Source organism: Phytophthora cinnamomi, assembly GCF_018691715.1.
Source record: "Phytophthora cinnamomi strain GKB4 chromosome Unknown Contig128, whole genome shotgun sequence".
Classification (NCBI taxonomy): domain Eukaryota; phylum Oomycota; class Peronosporomycetes; order Peronosporales; family Peronosporaceae; genus Phytophthora; species Phytophthora cinnamomi.
This window is the reverse complement of record NW_027151061.1, coordinates 203,263-220,149: the sequence shown is the minus strand read 5'-3', so window position 1 is coordinate 220,149 and position 16,887 is coordinate 203,263. Positions and strand designations below refer to the sequence as shown.

At 50.1% G+C, this 16,887-nt stretch overlaps 5 protein-coding genes across 5 annotated transcripts; all 5 read right to left on the bottom strand.

Moving 5' to 3' along the window:
• Positions 1-1,464: 1,464 nt before the first annotated feature.
• Positions 1,465-3,002, bottom strand: IUM83_15481 (putative ATP-dependent RNA helicase DDX59; the record flags this gene model as incomplete). The annotated part of the gene is made up of 5 exons (XM_067940298.1): positions 1,465-1,600; positions 1,684-1,697; positions 1,759-2,382; positions 2,480-2,842; positions 2,931-3,002. 5 exons carry the CDS (start codon positions 3,000-3,002, stop codon positions 1,465-1,467), a joined length of 1,209 nt encoding a protein of 402 aa, XP_067780216.1.
• Positions 3,003-3,251: 249 nt separating this feature from the next.
• On the bottom strand, positions 3,252-3,968 carry IUM83_15480 (ribosomal RNA processing protein 1; the record flags this gene model as incomplete). The annotated part of the gene is made up of 4 exons (XM_067940297.1): positions 3,252-3,303; positions 3,439-3,667; positions 3,754-3,844; positions 3,966-3,968. 4 exons carry the CDS (start codon positions 3,966-3,968, stop codon positions 3,252-3,254), a joined length of 375 nt encoding a protein of 124 aa, XP_067780215.1.
• A 342-nt stretch (positions 3,969-4,310) lies between these two features.
• On the bottom strand, positions 4,311-6,224 carry IUM83_15479 (uncharacterized protein; the record flags this gene model as incomplete). The annotated part of the gene is made up of 11 exons (XM_067940296.1): positions 4,311-4,418; positions 4,491-4,577; positions 4,636-4,745; positions 4,803-4,964; positions 5,039-5,137; positions 5,203-5,251; positions 5,314-5,420; positions 5,633-5,756; positions 5,827-5,972; positions 6,045-6,119; positions 6,200-6,224. 11 exons carry the CDS (start codon positions 6,222-6,224, stop codon positions 4,311-4,313), a joined length of 1,092 nt encoding a protein of 363 aa, XP_067780175.1.
• A 152-nt stretch (positions 6,225-6,376) lies between these two features.
• IUM83_15478 (uncharacterized protein) lies at positions 6,377-8,753 on the bottom strand (the record flags this gene model as incomplete). The annotated part of the gene is made up of 5 exons (XM_067940295.1): positions 6,377-6,427; positions 7,479-7,509; positions 7,591-7,688; positions 7,783-8,301; positions 8,382-8,753. 5 exons carry the CDS (start codon positions 8,751-8,753, stop codon positions 6,377-6,379), a joined length of 1,071 nt encoding a protein of 356 aa, XP_067780199.1.
• A 136-nt stretch (positions 8,754-8,889) lies between these two features.
• Positions 8,890-12,727, bottom strand: IUM83_15477 (uncharacterized protein; the record flags this gene model as incomplete). Its single annotated transcript, XM_067940294.1, has 6 exons — positions 8,890-9,390; positions 9,459-9,603; positions 9,677-10,378; positions 10,454-10,560; positions 12,046-12,519; positions 12,587-12,727. 6 exons carry the CDS (start codon positions 12,725-12,727, stop codon positions 8,890-8,892), a joined length of 2,070 nt encoding a protein of 689 aa, XP_067780198.1.
• Between the last annotated feature and the right edge of the window lie 4,160 nt (positions 12,728-16,887).

Sequence of the window (16,887 nt, the reverse complement as noted above, 5' to 3'; positions counted from 1 at the left end):
GATATGATTACTATGTGTCGAGGTTTCTAATAAAAATTGACGGCGATTCCAATCAAGGACACCAGTTGAAATTGTGGTCCCTGCATATTGATTTGAATAAGTTACACGGAATACCGTTGGCACCTGCAGAGAGGGAAAAAGAGACGGTGAATGCAACATCGATTATTACGTTAGTGGTTGTTGGGTTTCTTTTTTATACAGACATCGTCTGAAGGCTGCTACTCGTTGTTCGAAGGACCGATGTGTGCTGATCAATATGTAAAGGACACGATTACTTATCAACGAACGTGTATTCACTGACTAATTGAACTGCCGAATCCTGGGTCAACGCAACGGCACGCTAAATATCAGCATGGGACCGCTGGCAATGCGTGTGAACAGTGTCACGAGGCGAGGGTTTTCTTCACCCTCCAGAATATCGGGATCTCATCCGTATCCAATGCACGGTGACTCTCTTACATCCTGTATCGTGAAAGCAGCTTTCATAGGATGAACGATTGAACCCGCAGAGACACGCCAGTACTTAGGAAGGTAAGACCGGCATTGTCTGCAATAAATTCCCATTGACCAAGTTAACGACCTCATCACGCTTTCCAATTAGTGTGGGGCGTTTTGCTGTTAGTAAAATTTACTACACAGCAATTACTCCATTGCCTGCGATTGGCAGCTCGCCGTGAGTTACTCAGCACGCGGTTCAGGGGTGCGTAGAGTTTAGACGACCTGCATGCGACCGCACTGTAAGCGGTATGTTTGGTAACTGTGAGTGGAAGAGTTAATTGCAGAAAAATAATCATCAATTAAAACCTGACTACAATGTAAGTTTTACTAAAGCAATCTAAACACTCTAGTCAGTTTTCGAGATATATGTATTCACCCTCACATATCCGGGATTTTTGTCAGAGAGTTGGTGTTGTTCGTTCGGCAATCCATGGTAGCAAAACTTCTCTATACTGTTATAATCACGTATGGTGAAATATACTGCTAGCGTATAGAGAGTACACTCATTCCAATCGACAAGTTCAGATACCCATAATTACGTTCCAATTCTTCGTCGCTTACGTGTCTGGTTATTCCACGTTTTCCAATCAAATATTTGGGCATCAACTTCGTCGATGAGTTGTTTACGAACTCGGTACGCCCGCTTGGATTCGTCAACCACAAGCTCTCTAGAGTGGGAACGCTGTTTCGCATTGTCAGAATGTATGGTTTGATACACTTCCTGGGGTATTAGTGCCCGTACACTACGCAGCAAAGGGACAAGTTCTCGGAAATTAGCTCGATCTTCCAGATTTAACATAGTTAGTGCATTTCCACTAGCATCGTCACCACGTCCAGTGCGCCCGATGAGATGAATGTAATCCGATGCTTTCTTGGGAAAATCGTAGACCACCACGTTCTGAACGTGCAATAAGTCCATTCCACGGCTGAGTACATTTGTGGAAACGAGAACAGGGATCTCTAGGTTTACAAAATCTTCCAGAATAGTGAGCCTTTCCTGCTGCGATTTATCAGCGTGAATTGCTGCAGCACCAATTCCGCATCGTTTTTCAATTGCTTCAGCCAGCATTGAGGCGCCAATTTTCGACCCAACAAACACGAGCTACAGCCACAACAACATCAACATATCAATAAAATCAGACAATTTCAGTAATTCGCCCGCATGACCAGAAATATACAACGCACCGTTGCTTCTTCACCTTTTCCGTTAAGAAATGTAAAGAGCTCATTCTTTTTCCCCTTGTCTTCCATCCAACGAACCTGATGCTGAACTAGTGGGTTCAAAGAAAATGATATTGCCCCCGTTGCATTGCGGTCGTTGCAACCAATACTAACACGGATATATGCTTGGTTAGCAAAGTTCTTCAAAAGTCGCCGCACCAACTCTTCGACTTCAACCGGCACGGTAGCACTGAAGAACAACAATTGAACACCTTTGATGTACTTCTTCGCTGATGCCACCAACAAATCCACGATTTGGGAAATTTGCAGCCAAAATCCAACGTCTAACATAACATCCACTTCATCAACGATGCAAGTACGAATAGCCGCCAGGATTGCTTCGCCGCCGCCATAGTTCGTAAAGATGTCGAGGAAGCGTCCCGGAGTAGCTACAATCAGCTGGACACCATTCTGAAGCCGATAGCGCTGATTCGGCACAGGAAACCCTCCCACCAACAGCGCGGTCTTCATGTCCGCAATGCCTTGCATCAATACTTTCGCCTCCGACTCAATTTGAATCGCTAATTCTCGAATGGGAGCCAGCACTAACGCCACAATATCTTCTTTCTCCTGTTCTGCTTTGCGTACAAATAAAATCTGCGCAACCGCTGGAATCAGATACGACGCCGTCTTTCCCGTACCGGTCGGTGCACTCACAAGAACCTAATGTGTGTGTTTTGAAAAATAGTAAAGTTAGTCAAAAATCATGTTCACCGAAGGAATTCCTCCTTACCGCATCAAAAACAAAAATTTCACGTACATGGTGTCCCTGTAGAGCACACGGAATGGTCTGCATCTGCACTGGCGTCGGTCTCTCAAAGCCATTGGCCCCAAGATTAGCCAGTAATTCCGCCGGCAAGGGAACGCCATGGTGCTCTTGGGCAAAGTCCACGAGTGGAATCGGCCGCGCTGGAGGCTGGGCGCCATTCTCAGCTGCTGAAACTTTGATCCCCAACCTGCTCCGGAGTTGCTCCGCCCGCTCCAGCGTTTCCTTGTCTTGCAGTTGGGAGCTCAGAGGCAGGTGGCGTTTCCCTTGCCTCGCTGTGCAGACGTCGCGGCATTCGAGGCTGCAAACGTCCTCGTCCGTGGCGTCGCACACGTACTCGCCGTACCGACCGCAGATCTGGAAGAATACAATTACGAAATAACAAATAATGCGTCAGTTGCTTTTACATAATAGATGCAATGTAGTTGTTGTTGTGGGGGCTTACCACGCACACAGGCTCGCCCGCTTGGGGCTGGCGCTGGGCAGCGCTGCGCTCGACTATAGTCACATCGGTCATTTTTGTTTGATGGACACTTCAGCAGCAAGTGCTTTAGTGTGGTCCACTGTACTTGTTACTTCGTGGAGTTACTTCGCCTATGTTGGTGGTGCTGTCATGAACTGGACAAAGGACGACACCTACAGTACCGTCGACAGTGAGAACCTTGGACACATGTGTAGCAGCCTCTAACAACAAGTGCATGCATACAGTAGTTAATAAGGACGACGAAGACTCGGTCTCGTGTTTTTTATTTCTTTTTTTGTTCAATTATGGTCGTGTGAGTGTGTGCATGCGGTGCGATGGCTCGAGTCCTTGAGAGCTCAAAGAGAGCGAGACAACACGAAGACAGTCAGGCAATAGGTCAATCAGGAGGGCAGCAAAGGAGGACAGCCCACCCCCGCTGCTCCACCTGCTCTACTAGCCTGCTCTGCGTTGCTGCGTAGACGACGCTTACTCCAGAGCCTTCTTGGCAGCGCGGGCCTTGGCACGGCACTCGGAGTCAAGCAGGTCGCAGTCCGACTCGGGCCACGGGAAGGGCTTGGTGCGCATCTTGAGGTACGGGTAGGCGGGGGTGTCCTTCTCGTGGTGCTCGTGGCTCAGGTGGTCGCTGATGGCGTACACCGTGTACACCGTCGTCAGGCCGATCATGCCCTTGGAGATGGTGGTCCATCGGTGCATTTGCTCTGTCAAGGGGCGATAGCAGCACGGAGGCGGTAAGCAACGCTGTACAACTATAGAGAAGGAGGGAGTGGAGAGAAGGCGGACGCACCCTTCGCCTCCTGCTCGGTGGCGCTCGACATGTTGCGGACGCCAGCGCGGAGCGACTGGGTCATGAGGCGCGATCCCTTGTTAAGAAGCGACTGCAGGCGGCAAAGGGCGAGGGGTTAGCTGATTGGTTCGTCCATGGGCCTGCGCTGCTGTGTGTGTGTGTCTGTGTGTGTCTGTCTGTCTGTTGCGCGCTTCCGGCGGTGCGGAACTCACCATTGTGGAGCGACGTGCTGGCGGCAGGGCGATACAAGAACTGAGCGGCCGAGGGGGGCTTTGAAACGAGCGGCCACGAGGAAGGTCACTTTTCTATGGCACAATTCCTATGGTATAGAATGGAGTGCCTCTCGTACGGCATAACTGCTTTTCTATGCGGTGAGCGCTTTCATTGGTCGAAAAAAATTGTTACTTCACGCTTCAACGTCGGCAACTATTTGATTGACTTGCTCATCTTGTGCTGGCCCCACGTTTCCCCTCGCGAGGCAAACATCCTAAAGGTGAGCAGTAGGTTTTTCTTTGTTCTGACGCTGTCGGTGCACCAATTGCAGCAGCAGCAACAAGTTAGATGCCCATTCTCTTCAAGGACGGACGCCGCTGGTTCGATTCCGGTTCGGCTGGCATGTCGCCGAGAGGGTCAATGGGTCCCGTGAGCAAGCGGCCGTCGCGAGACTGCAAGGAAGACGCACGTCAGTGTATAGGAATTATATGCTGAGGCGGGGGTGAGGAGGCAGCAAGGTCTACCTTGACGGCGGGGCTCTGTCGGCGACCCAGCGGGGGGTACATTTGCGCTCGAGTGTAAGCGGACCCGGGGCGCGAGAAGGACAAGATCTGCAGTACTCAAGAATTAGCGTACTGTGTCTATAAGAGCCGCGCAGAGGTCACGTACGCTGTCGGCGTATTTGTCGTTCGGCTGAGTTTGCTCGGGCTGGTCGGCGATTTTGCGGATGATACCTTTGGCGATTAAATCTGCTTTCAAGCTCTTGTTGCAGCCTCGGGCTAGAGCAGCGAACGAGTTAGATGAATCCAGAGGCAGCTCATGTTTTACGAATCTACCTGAGAAGAACGGCCAGATGGCCTCGGAGATGCTGGCGTAGTCCACTGGTCTCCGTCCTTCTGCATCGACCATTTTGGGATCGGCTTGATTGGCCAGCAAGATATGCACGACCTTGCCGTGCTCTTGGAACGAAGCTGCATGCAGCGCTGTCCAGCCTGTACCTGCCAAAAACAATAATGCGAGTAGTTTTAGCAACACTTGTATGAAAATTGTCTAACACTCTAACACCGCGTACCTTCGTTCCTAGCTCCAACGTCAGCGCCTTTGTCGAGTAAATACGTGACCATCGTATCGTTTCCCCACAGAGCTGCGGCGCACAGTGGCGTCGTTCCATCTAAAGGCACAGAGAACAATATCAGCCTCGGCCACGATCAATCTTTACCTTCAATGGCAGCAAACCTTTTCCTGGTGTGTCGATGTGAACTCCGCTATCTAGCAAGAATTCCACCTAACGTAACTGAATATTAGCCATTGTGCCTGAGGCGACACCCTGCCAAAGCGAAATCGTACCATAGCTCGGGACCCATTAGCTGCGGCCTCTGCCAGATCGATGTGCGAGCGAATCACTCCTTCCTGAGCTTGCTGGTCATCCATGGTAGTCTTGTACCGCAGCTTCGCTTACAGCGCTCTCGTAAACAGCGAAATCGATAGCGATAGTTTTCCGAAACGGATAGCGACGCTTCGGGCGGAACGCACTCGAGTAAAAAAGGCAACATAGTGGCGTCAATATATAGTCATTAAATGCACCACCTGCGAATCCTGAAGGCTGGCTACGACGTCGTCAGATTCTCTAGACACTTGGCAATCGACACGCGGTAGACATTTGTACCATGCATTGTCGTCTTGCGCCTCGACGAATTGTGGAGGTGACGCTCTACGAAGCTTGGATCGACGATCAGGTTGCCCGCGACATCAAGCGAGATTTCAGTCCCCACGTGCTGATAGAGCCCCCACTGTTGCCAAAACGAATTATTCAAACAGTTAGATAAGTGCCCCATTCATGCAACAGCAACGCACACGTACAAATTTTGGCCATCCCGGCACGATGTCACCATCCATGACAACGCGATAGCTCGTAGGTACACAACTGTCGTAGTGCTGACGAAAGCTTGGGTTTCCAACGCGAGGCCCGCCAAAGTTGTACATGTTAACTTTGATGCTGAAATTCACTGCCAGATCATAGGCAGCTAAGATTGCCAATGCACCACCCATACTGTGGCCTGTAATATACACCGACACACCGGGGTTTTCGTCTAGGATCAGCCGTGTCACTTCCTTCAACTGATCTCGGATCGACTCGTAAGCAATCCAAAACCCTGACATTATTCAACCACAAGAACATTAGATGAGCAGCATCATCATCCAAGTATCGGCACGCAAGCACAAAAGAACCTACCTCGGTGCACCCGCGGCAGAGCCATGTTCAGCACGGGAATTTTTGCTGCAACGTCCCTCACTTTTTCGAGACATGACCTTCTCCAGCGAAGCCCTCGGGATTTTATCCACAGTACATGTTGGTCAGCACGGAGATTGCTCCTCCAATTTTCCTTACTGGTAGTCCCCCGGAAAGAAATCACCAGTCGCCGGTGATCTTCTTGACTCCACGCAACCACAGCATGGGTATCTGTGAGGTTACTTCGAAGGTGAGTGATAAGCTCGAATCCATATCGCTCGAGGGTAAGTTCCCCATACCCAGAGGGCGATGGACAACCTGGAGGATCAAAGTAAGCCTGGTATGCCAACTCCAGCAACCATCCAGACGTCTCAACGCAGAACAAATTCGATTCGGGTGTGAGGAAACCGTAAGAGTCTACCCGTGGCTTCTCGTCAACGTTGAAAGCTGTTGACGCCAGCAAACCGGTACTGCCGCCCGCTAGTGGCGGTAGGTGAACGAACATCACTAGATACACGTACACCGATAAGAAGAGAAACTTGCCCAGAGATGGATGTCCAGTGTGCATTTTCGCAAACGTATGTACGGCATCCTGGATAAAGGCATCGTAGCCGACGAAATACCATGTCTTGGTTAGGTAGAAAATCTGAACGGCCGACAGTACGAACACGTAGACGAAAATAAGAAGCGTCTCGAGCACTAGGAAGCGATAAGATAGCTGTTTGAAGCGAGTAGCCATATACGGAAGTGCCTTTAAATGCCGCCCTGATCGAGCGCCAACAGCCATGATCCACACGAGCCACGCCAAAATGAACCCAGTTCGAATAAATCCTAGCAGGACGTAAAGCTCTTCGTGGTGAAAGTCATGCGCGGATGATGCTACTTCAGAACCAAAAAACAGTTTGGGCATCCGCAGCATAGTCATTCCCGTGTCTACGGCAAAAAGCATCAAGCCGAACATCAACTTCGGCGCAAATGCGCATCTTCGAGACGAGAAATCGCCGCTGTGCTGGTCCATGAGACTCAACCAGAATACGTAGAAAAAAGCTTCCGCAAATGACTGGCACGTTATTGAAACAAACCGTGTGCGCATACTCACGGAAGTATACATCTCCGATACAGCATACACTGGGTTCTGCCAGAGTACAAGGACGACACCAACTCCCAGCAGCCACTTTTGCACGCCAAGGACTTGACTCCATATCCCTCCATGAAAATTCAGAACCGAGATGAACCAGCAAGGAAGCGCTAGAATGGACGCTAGGACCATCACTCCACGCACAATCACCTCACCCATGTGTATAGCTGGCTTTCTGTCGTCGCAAATGAAAAAAGTCAGCACTCAACGATATGGGCAACCATTCAATTCGCTCAAAATAATACAAACTCCGTACGTGTAAGCGAATTGATAGACAACGTCTTTGCCGAAGATATTTGGATACATGCCTCTGAACGTCAAAATTGCGAAATAGGCATCATACCCGCTTCCGCCCTGAAACAGAACGAGTTGAACACAAATTAGTTCGGGTCGTTTTTGTTGTAGCCAGCATACTTGCGCCAAATTAAAGCATTGTGAGCATTCTTACCAGTCGATCAACATTTTGGGTTATCTCAAGCAACCTCACGATCTCGCAAGGCCCACCCGTACGGCACTCCACCCAGACACTTTGGTTGCGCTCATCTATGACGAGATTCTTCGTAACCGGAGTGACATCGTGGTCAATGCCATACAGCCTGGCATCGTAGGTCAAGACATACCCCGCCTCCTGGTCCACTTCCCCGTCCTCAATCTCGGATACCTCCGAACCTTCTTCCTCTAAGTTGCTCTTCACTCTGGTTGCATCGCGGTCCATTTTCCACGCAGTACCCACGCGTTCCAGTTCCTGAAAGGTATTGCCCTCCACAAGAGACGACAGCAACGCACCGGACGTAGAAGTGTTCACTTGCTCTCGCACATCCAATTTGATCTCGACGGAACCAGTGTATCTCGACACGTTGGCCACATACGCCACCCACTGAGCAATGTTCTTGGTCGTGTCCACTTCCATACATGGTTCTCTTCTCGCTTGGTTCGGCTTGCACAGTCCTCCCGGCAACTCCACCGCCTGCACGTTGAAGTTACACAACATGTACACAAATTTTAGTCCCCGAATCAGCAATTTTCCTCAGATCTGAATCTACACACCGTTTCCAGGTAGCCTTTGCTCTGCAGATACGGCAGTGCCATCGCCAGAAGGAAGGCCAGGTACGTGACCCAGAGCACCGCCGTGGCAGCCCGAGACGACAAGGTCTCGAGTCGTATCTGTGGCTCGAACACATGCCTCGGTTTCTGATTCTGGGTCGAGTCGGTGGCAGCAGTCTCTACCCCTAATAGAGGCGCGGTCGACGACGATGACGCTGGCAGACGCGAGTGCATCTCGTACGAGTCGCGGAAGAGCTCCGAGGACGCGTAGCCCGTGGACTGGAACAGCAGCGGACGGTAAACGCGGTCCTCCTCAGCGTCTCCGTCGCCCAGCGCCGCCCCCGCGGCGCCGCGCTGCCGGTCGGAAGGCCGCATCTTCGATCTGATGCCAAAGTGTGATTTAACAGGATTTTGTCCAATGACAAGTGGGTTGCGATCTTTCGACCATCGAATTTAGTGTAAAGACACATCAAGTTGAAGTTGCCTTCAACTTCAGATGTATGTACATGCACTACAGGAAGCTGCCCCACTGCTGGTCGGGGGCAACAGTGGCCTCGGGCGCGCGGACCTGCTCAAGCTGTTGCGCGCGCGCGAACGAGGACAGGCGGTCGGTGGGGATGCTCACGTCCTTGTGGAAACTCGTCGTCGACCTCACGTCCGGCGCGAAGCTCGCAGGCGTGGGCTCTGTCACGGCAAATGTAGCTCCAACAACGGGGACTTGAGCTTGGAATGCATCGTTGAACGCAGGTGACGCATTCGGGAGAACTGCAGTGTTGGTCGTATTGGCTGGGTCTGGCGTTGTCGTCGCGGTCGAAGGCGTGCTGCAGAGCTGCACGTGGTCCCCGCCGAAGAGACGAACTGTGTCCTTCGACCACTTCTCGAACTCGCGGACATTGTCACGCGTTGAGCGAACCTCTAGAATGCCCGACCAGCCCACTGAAGTAGAATCCAGACTCATAGTCAATGACGCAACCACGTACGATCCCCAGCGTGTCTGAGTGAGCATAGCGATCTGTTGAACACAGGGGATGATACCGGTGAGTACTCAACGATGTGCGATTGTTGAACTGGATAACGTACGTGGAAGTGCATCGGCAGCTCAAGGAGCAACTCGGTGACAGCGGCGATCTTGGCGTTCATATAGTGAAGTGCGTGTTGACATACACTCAGCTTGCCACCGTGCCCCTCCTGCAATTTGACTCGCCACAATAGGCTTGAGTTGACACTGACCAGCAGCACGGGTGAACAAACGTCAAGATTGCAACATCATCCTAGATCCCTGCGGGTTAGAGGCGTACCTTTGCCAACAGTGCTGGAAGAACGCTGCAGTAGCGAATTGAGACTGTGGTAGTCGAAGAAGTGTATCAAAGTGAAGCACGTAGCGATTACTGAATGCCAGGCGGATCGGAGTGGCGGAGGCTTCCTCTGCAGGATTGGCACCACCGATATCGTCGCCATCTTGACTGGGTTCCTGGACGAGTACTGTTTGTACCAGAAAGGTGGCTTGAGTGAACTTGCACACACGGAACCGCTTTTCCGCCTTGATAACCCCAAACGGAGGTAAGCTGGTACTGCCTCCGCTAGTACCGACGCTAACGGTCTCTCCAGCACGCAGTAGACGGAGTTTTAGATCATTTGAAGCGTCGACGCACTGAACAACACCCACTCCTCCAAGAGGACGAAGCTGGATTTCCAGGTCGTTGAGGGGCCACGTCGTGAGATTGCAGCAGCTAACTTCGAGTGAAATCGTCTCTTCTTTTTCAATGAAGGGGTGGTGGTGGGAGATCCGAATGGAAACCGGGTCGGCACTTCCAGTGACGATTATGGCCTCTCGATATTCCTCGTCTTGCGAAGCTTTTGGGTGATTGTTTTCATCTAGATGCTTTCTTGGCAGAAAAATATCTTGCGGATCGAATATCTCTTTAGAGTGCGGAGTGTCTGGACCCAACAGCGAGTCCGCTGTTGATGCCGTTGATAGAACAACCATAACATCCTCGATTCTGGTGAAAATTAAACAAACAAAATCATTAGTCATGCGAATTAAGGGGGGAGAGAGAGAGATTGCGCCAACGCACACACGATACTGCTGCGACGTGGTTGCTGGAGGACTTCCTGATGCTGACAATGCTGCAATCATCTTCTCGCACATTTGAAGGAATTGGGGCTGCATTTGGGGCTGATACTGCGAGAGGATCGTAATACAGTCACCGAGAACCATCAACGCATCCACGTTGTTAGCATCTCCTGCGCGTTTACGACTCGCAGTTGTCTCCTCTCCAGCACCACCACACCCAAGCAATCCGGTGTCGAATGTCGCACCCTCCATTTCATCGTCGTCATTCCAGATTGCGGTGAAGAGCCTACCAGTCTCATGTTGTAGCTCTCGCACCAATGTTTCAAACGATACGTGTGACGCATAGTTGCGGTGAAGACGCACACCAACCCAAAGTATCTGCAGGCGAGCACTTTGGGACGCAATCTGGTCCATAGTTGGGAACAACTCTTGCTGGAAAAAATCGAGAGACTCAAGAAGCGCGAGTTCCGGGAACGCAAGCATCCCCTGAAAGTGTGATGTTAACAAGCCAGTATAGTATACGATGTTCTCGCTGATCTCACACGACCGACGATACGCCTTTGGTGAAGTGGTAGCAGAACCTCCCAACTTTAGTAGCAGCAGCCCACGAAACACTCTCAAAGCAATAAGCTGCGATATTTGGTGCTCAATAGCTCCACGTCGAGGGGGTGACGTCAATTCGGACGTGGTAGCAAGGGCATGAAATAGCGCTCGAAACACTTCGGAGCCATTGGTGCGTGGTGATAACCTGGAGAATCCTTTTGGCTGTCGGAAAAATGTCATCGTGCACAATCCCTGAAGCAATTGAAAGTCTCGGTTGGCAACAACATGCGCAGCAATCGTATCCATGAGAGCTTGAACGAGATCTCGGCGGTCTTTTTCCTGGTCCACGAGATAGAGAGCTTCAGTCGTACGCACGAAAAGCGACTGGCAATTTACGCCAGACTGCCACCCAAACGTTTTTACGAGCATGACGCAGAGCTCGAGCTTGAGCTCAGCGCCGTTACCGTTACTTGAGCTCTTGTTCGCCAAGTAACACTGCGCGATGAGGTGGTTGGCAAGCTGAGCAGCCCAACGCATCCGAGTGAGAGCTTGTAATGGGTGAGAAAGCAAAATGAAAATGGCGCGGCACATGCTGGTGGCCTGAGCTAGTGAAACCTTTCTCGAGATCATAGGAAAGGCCCAGGACTCAAGCAAATCACTCACAAGCTCATCAACTCGGACAGGCTCAGTAGATGCATGAGTTTCTTCGTCATCGTCGTCGGCGCCGTCAGCACTGTTCTCTTCCGTATCGATCTCAACCCATGGCACGCTGATACTTGGACATCGGGCTCCGCTCCGTTCCATCATCGTATACAGCAACATGGCAATCCAAAGCATGGCATCCGGCTGTTGCTTAATGGGTAGCGCACGAGCAGTGCCAACCAACACTCGAATACGCGGAAACGCGTGCTTGTACAACATGGAGGACACATCATCCATGGGAGCTTGCGCTCCAATGGATTCCTGATTACTTGGGAAAAATGATGACATCGTGCTTGACCGAGCAAACAGGTTAGCTAAAGCCGTAAACGCAGCTCCTGCAGCCCATACCGCACTCTGTGATTGCCCGTCGACCGACAATGTGTGGAATATCAACTTCCAGCAGTCGTTCACCATGGTTTCGACATCTTGCTGGCAGCAAATACGGGCCTCGTGCGACTCAAACGGGAAGACAAATAGCCCGTCTCCAGCGACGTTGATGGCCACATCCAGCGTCAACTTCGACAAGGTCTCAATAGCGTTACAGCGCACCTCGGCATCTTCGTGAGTCAGTACTGAACGCAGCTTGTTCATCGGTTCCCTTTCGGGCGACAGTAAGAACCCCAGCACGAGAGGTAAAGGGACGAGTCCCAAAACTGAGATTGCAGCAGCCAGAGACGACGTGTTCTCCGAGTTTCCGAGCTCAGTCACCACAGCCTCTAGGATGAACCTCCACACCTCGTGCGTGGAGCACCTAGGAGCAATACCAGCAAGTTGAAACCCAACCGTCTTCATGACGGCACTACCTTCCGGCTTCAGAGATTCCTGCAAAAGTTCAAATGTACCAGATCAGTGTAATGCAATGGAAGAAGGCGTTCGGTTCCGCGCGTACCTCTAAGGCCTCGCGGAATTCACGCAGCGTTAACGCATTGGGCCTCGCAGAGGCCAGCTGCACCAACTTTTGCACGTGCGTTAAAGCTTTCTTGGCACTTGCGGCAGACTCCGCGCCACCTCCTAAACTCTCCTGCAACATCGTGCTCGGACCCAAAAGACCTTGTGGTGATCCTCTGGCAAGCGTCCTTTTAGCCACAACCGTTGGATCCTTGGATCTAAATGTGCTGCCAGCTCTTGAGAAACAAGCATAATTAGCACGTTAAATTTCATCCGAGTGCATTTGTAAATCTGCCCAAAGTTCCACTATCCTGGAATACGAAAATGAAAAGGGCCACCTCAAACTCGAGAGTGTAGATATTATCTGCAAGGCATTGTCACGATTTTTCTGCTGTATGTAAAAGAAAACTACAGGAAGACAGTTTTGCTGCTACTCATATTCAATGTGCTATTATCCGAGTTCACCTGCGGTTGCAACATGTAGAAGCTCAGACTCGAAGACAAACGAACACACAAACTGTTATCAACTCTGATATATCGTCACCAAGCATCGAATTGGGTTGCGCAGTGTGTACCCAAGTACTGGCCACAACACTTACTGGTACTATTCAGCAGCTGCAAGTTGTCAAGGTTGATCATACTTTTATCGCTAATCGTGTGGTATTATTCCCCGTTAGCTGCATCAAAAACGGTCAATTTCCCTCATCTTCGTTGGATTATTTCTTGCGTGTTTGATACCCATCTGGGGTCAAGAATCAGAAACAGTAAATGATCAGGCACAACGTGGTTTGGCTTGGGCAGCATTTATCAGAACCATTTTGTTCGTGACTTCTTTTGGAAGTCTTTATCAACGCGAGTTATCGTCTTCTCTTTTGACTTTGCCTTCTTCTCGTTACAGATAACGTCTGTAGCCATTTCCGTCGCCATGTTATCTCACTGCGAGATCTCGCACACTTTTGTTTTGGTTACATGGTGGTTATGGGTTCATTGGGAACTAACGCTGGACGCGTTAAAACTACTGTCGTCCCAATCCCAAGCTCAGTTAAACACTGAAGATTCAGCAAGATTATTCTCTCGGGTAAGTTCAATTCGTAGAACGATCACACCGGTTACTTCTCCCATTGCAATCCAACAACTTCGCTTCGTCAAGATCGATCGTGTATTTGCTGCCAGCCATGTCGTGTTCCCGATCCAATCTTCACTAAACATTCAGCTCTCGATGCCTATCTTGCTCATCCTCTATGTTCTAGGGGGTATCGGTCTTTTGCTCGCGTATACCCTACTCCGTGGAGTTGGGGCTTGGAAACAACCGAGGGCAACACGACTATGAGCATCACATATGCTTGGACTTCACAGTTGTGCACTCTTATTCTTGTGGTCCCATTTGTACCACCGAGAACTACTGGAAGTGCTAGTCTTTCCTTTCGATTTTGCCTTCTACTCTTTCCAAGTGACATCAGCTAGCATTTGCGTTGAGGCGCTACACCGCTGGAAGACCTCCCCGTTATTGCCATGGTTGTGTGGTGGATTTGGACTCATTGGGTGCTCGCTCACCTTTGACGTATTAACGCCATTTGTGCAAGCGAAGCTACATCTGCGGATCCGGTATGCTGCGCTAATTATTTCACTGTGTCTTGCCTTCCACATTGCGGTCATGTGCGGCTTCCTATTCGTCCAGAATATTAAATTGCCCGACGTCGTTATTTCGAAGGGAGCCCCGTGGGGGCATCCGATGACAGTGTCTGTGTTTCCATATTGCTTTAGTCGTGTCGCGACGCTGTTACTGTGGTGCTCACGCTTGATATGGCGTTTGGCAATGGCATCAGACGACGGTATGATATTGATTCGCAGTGTCGTAAGCTACAAAACCTGCTCCAGCAAAGCGAACCGACACAGCTACATCTCGTATTTTGCCAGAATAATCACTCACTTAGGCTGATGTATGACAAATTATTTCCTTTCTTCTGCTAATTCAAACAATGCAGTGGTTTCTTGCTAACGATTGTTAATTTGCATATTTGGGCCACTGATGCCGTAGGCGTCATTGTGCGTTAGACGCTAACCACTTAGGCGAAAAAAATCAAATTTCGTGGGATCGTCTTGCTACGATATCACCATAACTAGGAGACCAAGGTACAGCTAGAAAGTGCTCGTCAGTGGATGCCGCTCTTAGCACATCAGTTTCAACAACATATATATTTAATGTTCACAAAAGCGGTCCTCTACGCTGGACTCGGAGCTTCCCAGATAACGGATCTTGCAACCCCCTCCATATAGGAGGCCAGTGAAGGTTGACAATGATATCAGGGCCCTCTGGGACCACTCCAGCATGATCATGTCCCTAAGGACGTAGTTAGAAATTACGAAGTTTAATGAGTCCTTAGTGTAGCACCGTTGTGTCGACGTATGTTCTACAAATAGCATTAGCTAGGTGATAGTTTGGTGCTATGTCAGCCCACTGACGCAACGTCGCGAATTTCCATCGTGTGATCATGAGGGTACGTGATGCCGCGGGTGTCGACGCCTCTCAGGAGCCGATCTACGAGCTGGCTCCTATTAATCCTCTACCCACGATAGATCTGTCCAAGTCTGTTGGTGCAGAGCTTCTACCTGTGCACATTGATGCGCTAATTTTTTATGGCATGGAGCGGTTCAAGAAATCGCTGATGTTAGCGTCTTTGACATCACTGTGTATGAATGTCGCAGTGATCGTGGTGAAAGAGTCTATTGGTCAATGGTTATCGCTCACCAGTCTTGTTCTGGGAACACCATTGGTGGCCGGGAGTATTTGCACTTTGCGTTATGACATCATCCGCCTAGTACTGCGTACATTTGAGTTTTGGTCCTTCTTCATCATTTTATCTTTGACAACTTTAATGTACACAGCATTTGTCGGTGATTTACGCATCCCGCGAGTTCTTCTCGACTGGTTTGCGTGCCTTGAAGTGGTATTTCTCGATTGTCAGGTGCATGATCTTCGAGAACACGTAATTGGTGTGATAGTTGCTATTGCACCCATTTCTATGATGCTCATCTGGTCAATGTTGGGGCGAATTTATGGCGGCACAAGCTTCACCATCCTGGCGTATGAGAATCACAATAGCCACTTCAACCTAAGCGCCTTGGATGTCATGGGTAATGGGCTCGTGACGCTCGTACTATTGTTTATAAAAATCGGCTACCGAAAGCGTGAAGCTCTACGCTCAGATTTCAATACTGTTCGTGTTGACTGTGCTATCATACGAGTAGGACTCAAAATGGAAATGATTTCGGTGAAAAAGCCTCGGTCTCGACGCCAATCGCATGACGAGGGGATTGGGAGATCGGCATTACGCACAGCACCTACCCAGACAATAAGTGCAACGCCCCCTCCAGCTTGTCCCAGAATTATCCAGAAGTTTGGGTTTGTCAAGGTCAACCAGACTTTTGCTTCTAACCAAATAGTTTTCCCGATAAGAGCTTCTGCGGGTGTGCGAATTCCAGCGCTTCGACTTTTCATCCTTTACGCCGTTGGAGTCACTGGATTGCTACTCTCGTGCGCGGTCATTGTGTTGGAATGGGGCCCTGCGGTGTCAAGCATGAGCAGCGACCAACATGTGCAAGCTTGTGCGTGGGTATCTCTAGTTTGCACAATACTTTTTGCCGCGCCTTTTGTCACTCTGTTCCACCGTAAACTTCTCCAAACACTGGTCTTCTCCTTTGACTTTGCATTCTACAGCTTCCAGATCACCTCAGCTAATCTTTGCGTGGCTAGCTTATATCGATGGAATTCATCTCACAATATTCTAATGTTAGTGTGGTGGATCTGGGCTCACTGGGCCCTAACGACGGATGCATTGACACCAATCATGCGAGAGAAGCTTCGTCTCAGAATCTGCTATGCTGCGCCAGTCATCGCCATACTTCTCATTATTCACGTTGCTGTCGTTGCCAGCATCTTCTTCATCCAAAACGTTAATTTACCCGACGTCATCGTATGGGAGGGAACGGTCTGGAAACGCTACGTGAAAGTGTCCGTACTTCCGTACTACTTCAGCCGTGTTGCCACGTTGCTGATTTGGTGCTTGCGCTTAGTGTGGCGTCTATCCAGAGCGTCTGACGTGGACATGACGCTTATCCGAGCTGCTGCCAGTTATGAAAACTGTTTCCTCGACGTTGAACGAGACCGTTCTAGACAACCGCTCTCTGCGTCTTCATCAAGGCTCATTGCTATACCTCCCCGCATCTCCCCAGCAGAAATATCTCAGTGAACAGCGAGTTTCTTCCATTTTCGGGAAACTGTTCTTCCTTTTTCATGAAAAG